General features: G+C 46.1%; 1 protein-coding gene across 6 annotated transcripts in view; it reads right to left on the bottom strand.

Annotated features, from left to right (window-relative positions):
* Window positions 1–6,613: 6,613 nt before the first annotated feature.
* Window positions 6,614–13,178, bottom strand: part of LOC309327121 (uncharacterized protein) — a 40,260-nt gene continuing 33,695 nt past the window's right edge. For 3 of the 6 annotated variants that reach the window (XM_081836198.1, XM_081836199.1, XM_081836200.1), the window contains 2 exons: window positions 8,489–8,566; window positions 6,898–7,289 (listed from right to left, as the gene is read on the bottom strand). In XM_081836198.1, the coding sequence (XP_081692324.1) occupies window positions 7,003–7,289; window positions 8,489–8,566 (365 nt within the window). In that variant the 3' untranslated portion in view covers window positions 6,898–7,002. Of the gene's footprint in view, window positions 6,629–6,897; window positions 7,290–8,356; window positions 8,450–8,488; window positions 8,567–13,178 lie in introns of those variants that run through there. The other 3 variants (XR_014150418.1, XR_014150415.1, XR_014150416.1) reach the window with 3 other exon arrangements.

The raw sequence follows: 13,178 nt of genomic DNA, 5'->3' as shown, positions 1-13,178 counted from the left end.
TAAGAAAGAAGCGCCTACATCACTCTCACACACAATCTCATGTGTACAGGGAGAATTCCTACCTGTGGAACCTTATAGGAACCTATAATATCTGCTATAAGATTAGAGGTATCAGAGCCAAGTCCGCCAATGATAGCCATGAGCTTTTTGTGTCTGTCACACTGGTAGTTGGGAACAAATTTATCCGTTTTGAAGAGCACATCCAAAGTGGTACGATAAGTCATCTTTGCATCGTAGTAGCTATCACAGATATGGAACCCAAGTGTGACATTGGGTAGGAACTTCGGATTCTCATTGATTTCGTTCACAGCAAATGCCAAAGCAAGGATGTGCTGGTAGAATTTTGTCACCATTCTGCATATAGAGGTAGAATTTGTTTATCCCTTTGTATAATGAGTATGTTTACTGCTATCATATCACAATATTGGTAATTTCTAATAGATTCTATGGGGGGGATCGGTCAAACCTACACACACACACACACACACACACATACACACTTAACATTCTGCCATTTACAGAATAAATATATTTGTGATCTGAGCAGCTACAAAAGATGCAGAGCAAACGAAGCAATTTCTTACTCTGGAACATCAAGCTGGTTCTGAGAAGGATGTTCACTGAATGAAACTTCATGAGAATGGTAAACTAACTGAGAAGCAGTTCCACCAATGAAGAGAGCTCCTGGCTGGAACCACTCATGTGGAACAGGGTGGGGATCATTTCTGGGACACTCCAGAGTATCTACTTTGTACCCCATAGGAAGCAACAAAGGTAGAGCTATCAGAAGCCACAACATCTAATCAGCAAAGCATCCCTCTAGATTGAGAATCTCCTCTGTACAGAAGCAGAAACTACCAGACTTAACAGTCTACATAGGTTGGTGGCTAATTCTGCTAACACATCTCTTAAGAGAAATACATCAGCTATGTCTTTGACTGAGACACCAATGCATGCCTTAAGTGCTGGCAAGGATAGTTGATGTAAGGTGGAATAAAAGGGGAAGTGTATGAAAGGAAAGTGACGGAGCCCTGCCCGCTTTTCACATACTCTCAGGTGTACATTGCTTGGGGGCGTATTTATATTAATTTTCAGGTTTACTGGTTGATCATTTTCTAGTAACTTCAGGCAAGTCTTTGGAGCTTTGGGCAGTTAGAACAAATTATAGGGGCTTCCATGATCCTAGGAGGCCAGTGATTAGCCCTTTACCATTTGAGGGCTGTTCCTCAACCCCACTCCCAAAGCAAATCTGTTAATTCCTTTTTCGAGATCTGATAATGACTCTCCACTGTTCCTTGCAGCATTATCGGCTGGGTGAGAACTGCAGGGCCTGCTCCCTTCCAGGGCCTTTTCCAACTGGCCCAGGGGGCGTGGCCCAGACCCTCTCTCCTGGCTATAAAGGGACTCCTGCTGCAGTGAGGCCTCGGACCATCGGCTGGGTGAGGACTGCAGGGCCTGCTCCCTTCCAGGGCCTTTTCCAACTGGCCCAGGGGGCGTGGCCCAGGAACAAACTTTTGGAACAAACTCTTGGGAAGGGTGGGAAGTGTTCTGCCATTGCTTCCCGTTCCAGGGGGTTAATGTGCTTTAAAATGTCCTCAAGCAGTCGGTGGCAATTTAAATTTTTATTTCTTTTTTTCTATTGCTGGGGGTGGGTGGGATGGATATTTGGTTGGGGATTAATTTTATTATAATTGTTCTGTTCCTTTTTGTTGTTGTTGTTGTTTTATTGGTTCTGTATAGTTTATGTTTTGTTTTGAAGGGGCTAGACCAGGGCTGCCTGGGAGTGGGGCCCCAGTCATCACGATGGCTTGGACAAGTTCCACAGGGGGGGAAGCACTGGGACATCCGATCTCGGTGATCATGGGCAGGAGGCGGAGTTACGCTAAGACCAGACCATGTCATTACCGAGGAGGCAGGTTTAGTCGTTGTTTGAAGACTATCCCTGCCTCCGGGTCTGGCCTTGACCGGATGGATACTGGAATCAACAGGGGAAACCTACATGACCTGAAGGTGTTGCTGTGTAATGCCAGGTCAATGAGGAATAAAACCACTGCCATCCACGACCTGATTGTGGATGGAGGACTTGACCTGGCATGTGTGACAGAGACCTGGTTGGAGGAAGCAGATGGGCCTGTCCTTGCCGCTGCTTGCCCACCAGGTTTCTCTTACGCACAGCAACCCAGGTCATGTGGGCGGGGAGGGGGGGTTGCAGTGATTTTTAGGAAGTCACTAGCTTGCACCAGGCGTCCTACTGGGAAGATCCAGTTTTCTGAGTGCATGTTCTGGAAGTTGGGCAATAGGGGCAGTACAGGATTCCTTTTGGTGTACCGACCTCCCCGCTGCACCAAGGATTCCCTGTCTGAGCTGCTTCAGGTCGTGGCGGATTTTCTCCTGGAGACACCTAGTTTGGTTGTCCTAGGGGATTTTAACATCCATGCCGACACGACCTTACAAGGGGCTGCTCGGGACTTCGTGGAAAGCATGGCCTCCATGGGGCTGTCCCTGAATAAGTTTGGCCCAACTCATAGTCATGGACATGCCTTAGACCTGGTGTTCACCTCTAGTGACGTGGGTGATCTGACACTAAGTAAAAGTGAAACAAAAGAAGTGCCATGGTCAGATCACTTCCTGGTGCAACTGGACTTCTCCGCGACCCTTCCCCTCTGCAGGGAGGTGGGACCAATTCGGATGGTCCGCCCCCGCCACTTAATGGATCCAAATGGTTTCCAGAGAGTGGTAGGGGATGCCTTATCCCATGTTGATGGCCTTTCAGCTGATTCCCTGGTGGCCCGCTGGAATGCGGAGTTAACCAGGGCTATCGACTGTCTGGCTCCGAAGCGCCCTCTCCGATTGCATGGAGCCCGGACAGCTCCGTGGTTTTCTTCGGAGCTGAGGGCGATGAAACAATCGCTGAGACGGCTAGAGCGTCGGTGGCAAAAAACTCACTCCGAATCTGACCGGACACAGGTTAGAGCTCAACGTCGAGCCTACCAAGTGGCGATAGCGACGGCGAAGAAGACTTTCTTCACCGCCTCTATTGCATCTGCAGAAAATAGTAGCAGGAGACTTTTTCAGGTGGTTCGTAATTTAACGGAACCACCTTTACCACCGGGGCTTTGTAAAGACCCCAAGATCTCCTGCAACGATTTTGCAAAGTTTTTTGCAGATAAAATCACTCATATTCGGAAGGCGCTAGACACCACCGTGGGAGCAGGGCTGGGGCGGGAGAGTGCTAGAGCTCTGTCTGGTCAAGTTGCATGGAATCGATTTCAATCCATTACCCCCGAGGATGTGGACAGGCTGCTTGGACGCGTGAAACCAACCACCTGTCTCCTGGATCCTTGCCCATCCTGGCTAATAAAAGCAAGCCGGGAAGGGCTGGGCGATGGGCTCTGCGGGGTGGTGAATGCTTCCCTCTGTGAGGGAGCATTCCCAGATCCGCTGAAAGAGGCGGTCATCAAACCGCTTCTTAAAAAACCATCTTCAGACCCGGCCAGTATGGCCAACTATCGCCCAGTCTCAAATCTTCCATTCTTGGGCAAGGTGATTGAGCGCGTGGTTGCTGAACAACTCCAGGCACGCCTGGAGGATGCGGACCATTTGGATCCCTTCCAATCGGGATTCAGGCCTCATCATGGGACTGAAACTGCCTTGGTCGCGCTGGTTGATGATCTCCGGCGAGCTAGGGACAAAGGTGAGAGCTGTTTCCTAGTTCTGCTGGATCTCTCAGCGGCCTTTGATACAATCGACCATAACATCCTTCTGGACCGTCTAGAGGGGCTGGGAGCTGGGGGCACTGTTATACAGTGGTTTCGCTCCTTCCTCCTGGGCCGTGTTCAGAAAGTGGTGGTGGGGGATGAGTGTTCAGACCCCTGGGCCCTCACTTGTGGGGTGCCTCAGGGTTCCGTCCTCTCCCCCATGCTTTTTAACATCTATATGAAGCCGCTGGGAGAGATCATCAGGGGGTTTGGACTGGGTGTCCATCAATATGCAGATGATACCCAGCTCTACCTCTCTTTCAAATCAGAACCAGTGAAGGCGGTGAAGGTCCTGTGTGAGTGCCTGGAGGCGGTTGGAGGATGGATGGCGGCTAATGGATTGAGGTTGAATCCTGACAAGACAGAAGTACTGTTTTTGGGGGACAGGGGGCGGGCTGGTGTGGAGGACTCCCTGGTCCTGAATGGGGTAACTGTGCCCCTGAAGGACCAGGTGCGCAGCCTGGGAGTCATTTTGGACTCACAGCTGTCCATGGAGGCGCAGGTCAATTCTGTATCCAGGGCAGCTGTCTACCAACTCCACCTGGTACGCAGGCTGAGACCCTACCTGCCCGCGGACTGTCTCGCCAGAGTGGTGCATGCTCTAGTTATCTCCCGCTTGGACTACTGCAATGCGCTCTACGTGGGGCTACCTTTGAAGGTGACTCGGAAACTACAACTAATCCAGAATGCGGCAGCTAGACTGGTGACTGGGGGCAGCCGCCGAGACCACATAACACCGGTCTTGAAAGACCTACATTGGCTCCCAGTACGTTTCCGAGCACAATTCAAAGTGCTGGTGTTGACCTTTAAAGCCCTAAACGGCCTCGGCCCAGTATACCTGAAGGAGCGTCTCCACCCCCATCGTTCTGCCCGGACGCTGAGGTCCAGCGCCGAGGGCCTTCTGGCGGTTCCCTCATTACGAGAAGCAAAGCTACAGGGAACCAGGCAGAGGGCCTTCTCGGTAGTGGCACCCGCCTTGTGGAACGCCCTCCCATCAGATGTCAAAGCGATAAATAACTACCTGACATTCAGAAGACATCTTAAGGCAGCCCTGTTCAGGGAAGTTTTTAATCTGTGATATTTTAGTGTATTTCTGGTTTTTATGGAAGCCGCCCAGAGTGGCTGGGGAAACCCAGCCAGATGGGCGGGGTACAAATAATAAATTATTATTATTATTATTATTATTATAATAATAAGTAGCAGGTGGCTAAGAGATCCCCATAGGAACTGCACTCCAGGAAGGAACAGAAATCAACATGTTCAATGGCAGTATTTTGCAACTACCCTTTTAATATTATATATGAATGGCCTAAGCTTTCTATCATAGTATGGCAGAATAAGAAGAATACAGGACATTCCATTTGCTAATCTAAAAAGTGACAGGTGTCCCATGCCCCATTCACCAGAAATTTGCCCCCAGATGGGATGGATACAGTAGAATATGCTTCATCTAGTGTTGATTTGTATCCCACTGTTTCTCCAAAGAGCTGAAGTTAGCATACACACTACTACGCCTCTCTATATTATCATTACAGAACCCCTGTGATGTACATTAAGCTGAGAGATATTGAGATTTTATTTATCTATAGATGAAGCGTGGAAATCATTGAATCCGGGATAGTCTGGAGTGAAAGATATAGTATAGGCTTGAGAGCTTGTGATGCTGAGGAAGGGATGTGCATCATTTTTCACCCTGGGATTTCTCCTCAGGCTTCTGGGTGAGCTTCATGGTGTCATTGATTCAGTGAGAGTAGGAAACTATCACCTGGCTGAAGGCCAAGAGGGAAACCTTGCTGCTGTCCTTCAATACTCGGGTGTTCACATGCTGACCCTCAATGAGGGAACTAGACAGAGGGCCTTCTCAGTAGTGGCGCCCGTCCTGTGGAACGCCCTCCCATCAGATGTCAAGGAAATAAACAACTATCTGACTTTTTGAAGACATTTGAAGGCATCCCTGTTTAAGGAGGTTTTTAATGTTTGATGTTTTATTGTACTTTTAATTCTGTTGGTATCTGCCCAGAATGGCTGGGAAAGCCCAGCCTGATGGGTGGAGTATAAATTATTATTATTATTATTATTATTATTATTATTAATCCACTGAATAGAAACTTCACTTGTATTGAGCCCTGTGACCAAGCCGGTGAGCATTGTCTGTGCTTGCTGAAGGCTAGTTTCTTCGCAGTGCAATAGAAATTGGCATGGGGACCATTCGCCTTGTCTTTTTAAGTTTCTGGTGGGGGTTAATATGAGACAAAAGAAGAGGCAACAGTTATTAGAGTTAGACCTACCTCTAATAACGGGGGTCTTGAAAGAAGGACAAGCAGGAGCATCTAGAAGGGCTTTGATGACATTCTGATGAACACAGGAATTCTTCACAGGGTTATTCTGAATGGTTTGCCTACTTTCTGTATTTTTCACACATGCTTCACAGCAGCAGCACATTGTCTTTTTGCACTCCTTAGAAATGATTTTAAAATCATTGAATGAAGAAATGCCTTGGATTAAAACCTCCCCTTTCCATCTCACTCCTTCACTTCTTGCTTTTGTCTGCCATCCGTTCATCTCTACACCCCTGTGATTTTCCTTCTCTCTGACCCTCTCTCCCATGCATATTTTCTTTGCCTCGAATTGTGAAATTATTGAGTTGGAAGGGCCCAAAGGATCATCTAGTCCAACCCCATGCAAAGTAGGAATCTCAGCTAGCTATGTGGCTCCTTAATGTGTGGACTGGACCACCAGGGCAAGGATATGAAAATCTGCCTCCGACAGAACTGCAGCACCTGTTCATCTAGGTCAACTGATGCTGGGTAAACATGATCAACAGGCAGAAGACCCTGGTCAGCAAAAGGAATTGTTGTCACTCCACTCACCTTTCCTTTTATAGGACATGCTCTGCTGGGCGGGGGACACAAAACTCTGTGCTCGGGGAGAGTCTAAACCCTGGTGAGGAAGGATAGGCTAAGAGACAGTGACTAGTGAAAAGCCCCCCCAGTGAACTTTCATGGTTATGTGCTAAACACACTTTGCTTCTACAATAATCAAACTTCAACACGAATTTGCAGGGAGATTAATCCATTCCCCACTTCTTCCCAGAACCCGCCCACCACCTCAATCAAGTGATCACATCATGAAATATCAGTGAGTTTGCTCACTTTTATTCAGCCTTAGGCCAAACATGGATACATGGAAATTATTGAATCTGGGATAGGCTGAAGAGGTTGTGATGCTGAGGAAGGGGTGTGCATCATTTTTCACCCTGGGATTTCTCCTCAAGCCTCTGGGTGGGCTCCACGGTGCCTGCTGTGCGGGTAAACGTACAGGAGTATGAAGTGCCGTTGTTCCAGTCAGAGTAGGGGACAACCACCTGGCTGAAGGCCAAGAGGGAATCCTTGATGCTGCCCTTCAAGACTCGGGGATTCACATGGCGACCTTCAAGGAGGGCATTCTTCACCCACTGGACAGAAATTTCACTTGCCTTGGGCCCTATGACCATGCCGGTGAGGATTGTCTGTGCTCGCTGAAGGCTGCTTTCTTTATGGTTGGCAGGGGAAAGTATGAGAGAAAGGGAGAGGCAACAGCTATTAAGTTTAGACATAATTGATGGACAACATTTATGACACCATTTAGTGCTGATTATTTTCTGCTGGATTCTCTGACAAACATTTTTAATCTGTAGATAGAGGGGTGTAAATCCTTAGTGAAAGTTTTAAGGAGCAAAGGGGATTTAACTGAAGTTCTTGTGTGTGTGGACCTGAGTAGGAAGATCTGTGGCACATACATGGGGCTTCCTTGAGCTGGATGAGGACACGGTGGGATAGTGGAGATTCCAAGAATATTTACACAGCTCCTTTCCCCAACATATATAAAGAAAGCGCCCAGCACAAAAAGCATACCAGCCTTCCCAGAGAAGGTATTGGTGTATAGGCTGGGTTTGAAACCAAGGATAGCTAAAAACGTCCCATATCCAATGATACCATCTCTGCACAGTTGCTCCTGGAGCCGCTAACTAGGTACGGAGCTCCTTAAATGTGTGGACTTGGCCACCAGGGCAAGGATATAAAAATCTGCCTCCAATAGAAGGGCACCATCTGTTCATCTAGGTCATCCTATGCTGGGTAAACATTATCAACAGGCAGATGAAAGTTAGAAGTATCCTTGGCTGGAGGTGGGAATGGTTTTTAATGGGGGTGGAAATTATTGTGGGAGACACCTTGACCCCTGCAGGGTACACATTCTTTCCTTTTCTTCTCCCATTGTTACCTTCTGATAAAAACATGCATTTAGTATTGTTCAAGAACAGTGAAAACCTTTCTGCAGAGATAAGAGGAGAATTACTGTTCAGACCTCTACCAGACTGATTGCAGTTTCAAGTTGTGTCTTTAGCCAATACTAGCACCGATATCATGGCAACTGGTGGGGAAAGTCTTATCTCAACAGGCCATAATGGAAAGCAGAAATAAATTTCTGAATTAAGGAGGAAGCAGTCTTGAAGTGGTCAGTCTCTGAGACGTTCTTAAGCATTCTGGAAACAATCATCCCGCTCCTAAACCATGCTTTTCAAAGGATAACTAAGTCTCAACCATGTCGAGCATTTTTACCTTCAGGTTCATTGACTTTTGTTTGGGACTCAGGGAAGAATGCTCGACAGACGAAGTGGTTCACCCGCGAAAAGTCTGGAAATGCAATGCTGACACTCCCAATACTTGCACTTATGATGCCGGAGGTGTTACCTGATTGGCCACCTGCCTGCCACATAATCATCATGCCTTTGGGGTCATAGCCAGAGAAAGTGCACACCAATATTTCACCTAAGGGAACAAAATAGATAGACAGACAGACAGACAGACAGACAGATGAAATTCTTGGTTTTTTAAAGACTTTATATTACTGTTTTTATGGTTTTCTGATATTGCTTTATATTTTTTATGTTGCTTAGTGCACTGTTTAAGATTTAAGCAGCTTAGAAATGATTTAAAAATCAGCAAATGAATAAATGCCGTAGATTAAAACCTCTGCTTTTCATCTCACTCCTTCCAGTCGTGCTTTTGTCTGCCATCTGTTCTACTCTACACCCCTGTGATTTTCCTTCTCTCTGACCCTCTTTCCCATGCATATTCTCTTTTCGTGGAATCATAGAATTCTAGAATTGGAACGGACCCCAATGCTCATCTAGTCCGAACCCCCTGTAATGCTTACTTACTTACTTCATCCAAACCTTTCTAGACCTTACAAATATAGGGCATCCTAAAACATTTAAAATATATTCAAATAAACAGCCATGTAAAATATATAATGATGAGGAATTTCATTGGGATTTCTTCCTGCTAAATAGTGCCATTTAGCACTCCAAGAGATACTATTAACAAAACCTCAGCCCACCTTGCAGTTAATTCTGGGTTAATGTCAGACAGATAGAATCGGATATTTTCATTGTGCTGTGATGTTAGACTACCCAAAAAAGGGGGGCAGCATGAGTTTGCGTGGCAGGTTGTAAAAAGGACAGTAGAAAAGGATATGTTCTACAGTGTCTGGCACATACAAAGAACATCCACAATGTCTATCATTTCTGGGGATGTTTAAAAATCTGCCCTTGACAAAAGCTGAAGGAAAAACATTCAGTCGGGCTAAGATAAAGGTCCTGAGTTGGAAAGAAATTATTATTTTTGAGATATGTGACCATGTTATCTCAGGGGAGCAAATTTTATTTACACCTGACTTGATGTTTTCCCCCCAATGTACCTTAATCTGTTTTGACTATTGCAATAAATATATTGCTCACTCAAATTATACAAGGGTTTCAAGATCTGATTTGAATACCAGTAGATCTGATTTTCCTATGTAAGAGTTGGAACTTCTGGATTTATAAGTAAGTAAGTCAGAGAGTAAACTCAAAGGTTGGCAAGAAAATGGAAATGCAACCGGTATTTTATGGTGCTAGCCCACACCCAATATTCCATCGTGTGTATACCTAGTTCTGCACACCTTATCTCATACATGATTGAACTTGGGAGCCCCAGGAGACGTCTCAAGACGGATGTGAGGGTGATCCAACTGAGACATCTGTCACCCCATTGATCGCCAGGGGTGATCTGGCTGGCTAGGCAGGTGTCCCCCTGTTTCATGTGCGTCCCTCCCTAAGCTGCAGGCTCGGTGGAAGAGGAAGATTATGCCAGGTAGAAGGAGTGCACCGGTTCTTCAATCAAGGCTTCATGATAGCTGCGCTCCCTGTATAGATAGAACCTCCCTGATAGAACCTCCCTCTGTAATGCAGGAATCTCAGCTAAATAATTTCAGCTACATAGTTTGTGAGAGCCCTGCCTTCTTTGCCCCTATCAGAAGAATGTCTCTTCTGTCCCCTAAACTTACAAAGATCGCAGCACACAGAAACAGGCACTTACAAATGTTAATAAAAGGGTATTTGTTTTGGAACCATGGGATCTGTCCCTTTTGAATGACTATCCCGTTTACTGCTGGCAAATAAGCAGAAAAGTTGGAGGAAGAGAATCCAAGGCTTGTTATTGCTCTGTTTCTAAGGATGGTTCCAGATGCCCAGATTTCAGGTACATGCCTGAGAAGGCTTCAAAGAGGAAGGAAAGAGAAGCAAACTCACCTGTATCAGCCTGGGAAGAAGTCAGTGGCAGGCTGGCCCCGCAAAGGCGTCCCACAAATGGTAAGAAGATCATGGCCCACATTTTAGGATTCAGTGTGAATGGCATGTGGGCCACCAGGCCTGCTTATATAGCATCCTGGGAGACTTTGGTGAGATATGTTTCCCATCAGTAGCTCCTCCCAGACAATCCAAGAAGAGGCTATTCTGTGAGGTTCTCACAAAGTCCTTCCAGTGTAATTGGGATTTGTGGGAAATCCTAATAGCTGTGGGGAAGTTCACCTATTGTTATTATTTAATTTGTATACCATCCTTCATTAGCAGATCACAGGCAGTTCAGAACATCAAAGTACAACATGACATCACAAAAGCCCTTTATTCATGTACAACATCCCTATATGTGGAACTGGCACTATTACCAGTGCTACGTAAGGTACGTTCTGGGCCATATCAGCACCATGCTTTAAGCAACTGATGTATTCAGCATGGCAGGGTTATTCCGAAGAATGTGCCTCCTTTCTTTATTTTTCACACTAGCTTCACAGCGGCAATACGTCCCCAAACTTTATCCCAACTCGTTGATCATAATATCTGAAACTACATGAGGCTTTCCCAGAATCTACCTGCATTCTGCTTTCTGGTCAGGAAATATTGCTCCTCTCAATGACACATGTTCCCCAAGGAGTAGAGGAGCCCCTGTCTTGTAACATTCACATTCATCAGTAGTGGTAGAAAAACTGCTTTAAAAATGAATCTGTAAGCCTCCTCAGTAACTCTGACACCTCTCTCTTTTATATCCAGGTTACAATCCCTGCAAAGGTTTAAATGTCATGGTTTCTCCCCATAGAATCATGGAGGCTTGCAGTTTGGCAGGAGTGCTGATTATTATCTGTTAGATTCACTGACATTTCAAATCTCTACAGAAGACCGGGGGTCAGGTGGTAAATATTCAGTAACTTTAAGGAGTTGTGATATCGATTTATTGCATTAGCCGTGGCCATAGCATAATATACATAGAAATAACAAGATAAAATGGGGTGGGGAAATAAAAGTGGATGTCGTCCTGGGCGAAATACTTTGAAAGGAAAAAGAAAAAAAGAAAAAAGGGGGGGTAACAAAAGTAACGGGATTTAAAACATCGAGTGACAGAGAGTACAAAAACAGGTTCGAGTGTGCGACGAATCGACTACATCTGTGGTATTAAAGAAGAAGTTGGTGCCGCTTTCCTCTTCATCACACTAAGCAGGAAGTTAGCTGTCATCTCGGTAATCCAACAGTCAGAATCCTGCAGAAGAAGGGACACTATCCAAGGCTGGATTGGGAGATGAAGCTTGTTCACGAGAGGAGTTAGAAACCGAGATCTTTCATCTGTCCAGTTGGAACAGAAGAGCATTACATGTTCCATAGTCTCCAGAGCCGTGTCATTGCAGGTGTATGTTCTATTTGCGATGGGAACTCTGGAGTAACGACCCGACAGAACTGCTGTAGGAAAACAGTTGAGACGGGCACAGGTAAAGGCCCTTCGCTTAGCCTCCGAAGGAATTGTGAAGCAGTATAGAGGGATCCTTTCAGGGGGTGGAATAGCTAGGGCTAAGCCTGAACACGGCCCTCTAGCATGGGAAGCTGTGTTAGAGAAGTCAAGTTGTTGGAGCTTCTTTTTGATTAGAGGTAGGGCCACCGGGCTAATACACTCTAAGTTAAAAACAGTTTTGCACTTCAAATTGAGAAGAGAGCGGAATTTGAGATTAATTGTAGTTTTCCAAGGAGAATTATGAATGTCTCTTAGGATCAGATTGGAGAAACCACCTCTAATTCGAGCATCCGAGGCTAGTAGGTGGGAGCTATAGGAAATGGCTCGACTCCATGCTCGTTTTACAATTGAGGGCTGGGCAAACTCAAGTCGTAGGGCTGCACCTGAGACACATCTCGGGACGCCAGAAAGAGATCTCAGAAACATGTGAAGTGGGCGATCCAAGTTGCCTGATATTGCTGTAGTCCATACTTCGCAGCCATATAATAATTTAGGGACAACTTTGGCATTAAATATTTGAATTGCTGCTGGAAGGTGTTTGCCGCCCTTCTGGTGATAAAATCGGACAATGGCATTAGAGGTCGTGGTAGCAGCAAGAGAAGCAGATTGTAGATGGGTGGTCCAGGAGAGATTATAAGTAAATATTAAGCCTAGGTATTTAAAGGCTTTTACCTTTTCTAAGTAGCCACCTGTGATCTTAATCGGCTCCAGCTTGAGTTTGCGGGAACGAGTGAAGTGAAGGACTTTCGATTTTTTATAATTAATATTAAGAGCTTCCGCCTTACAATAGGCGATAAATGCATTAACTGCATTTGCTAGGTCCGCAGCTGTTCTGGATAAGATGACGGCATCGTCTGCATAGAAAAGGGAAGCAACGGGGTGGCCTGCTAAGTGGGGAGGATACTTAATTGCTAGCTTCAAAGGGGAAAGAGCATCATGAAGATAAAGATTAAATAGTAAAGGGGCCAAGAGACAACCTTGTCAGACGCCCCTGGCCGTTGGAAATGGAGTAGTAAGGGAGCCGTTGGGACCAATTCGGACGCGAGCTGTGGTGTTTGAATAAAGGGAAATAATTAGGGAGAGGAGGTGCGGGTCAATTCCCAGATGGGCAAGTTTGGACCATAATCTCTGCCTAGGAATGGAATCAAAGGCGGCCTCCAGGTCCATGAAGGCGGCAAACAGGTGGCCTTGCCTTGGTGCAGTGTATTTACTGGCAAGGTGATAGAGAGTTAGACAGTGGTCCATGGTTGATGCTGACTTCCGGAAGCCAATCTGTTCTGGC

Source organism: Podarcis erhardii, assembly GCF_964252035.2.
Source record: "Podarcis erhardii genome assembly, chromosome: 13".
Classification (NCBI taxonomy): Eukaryota; Metazoa; Chordata; class Lepidosauria; order Squamata; family Lacertidae; genus Podarcis; species Podarcis erhardii.
The sequence above is the reverse complement of the archived record's forward strand: the minus strand, read 5'-3'. Positions and strand labels throughout refer to the sequence as shown.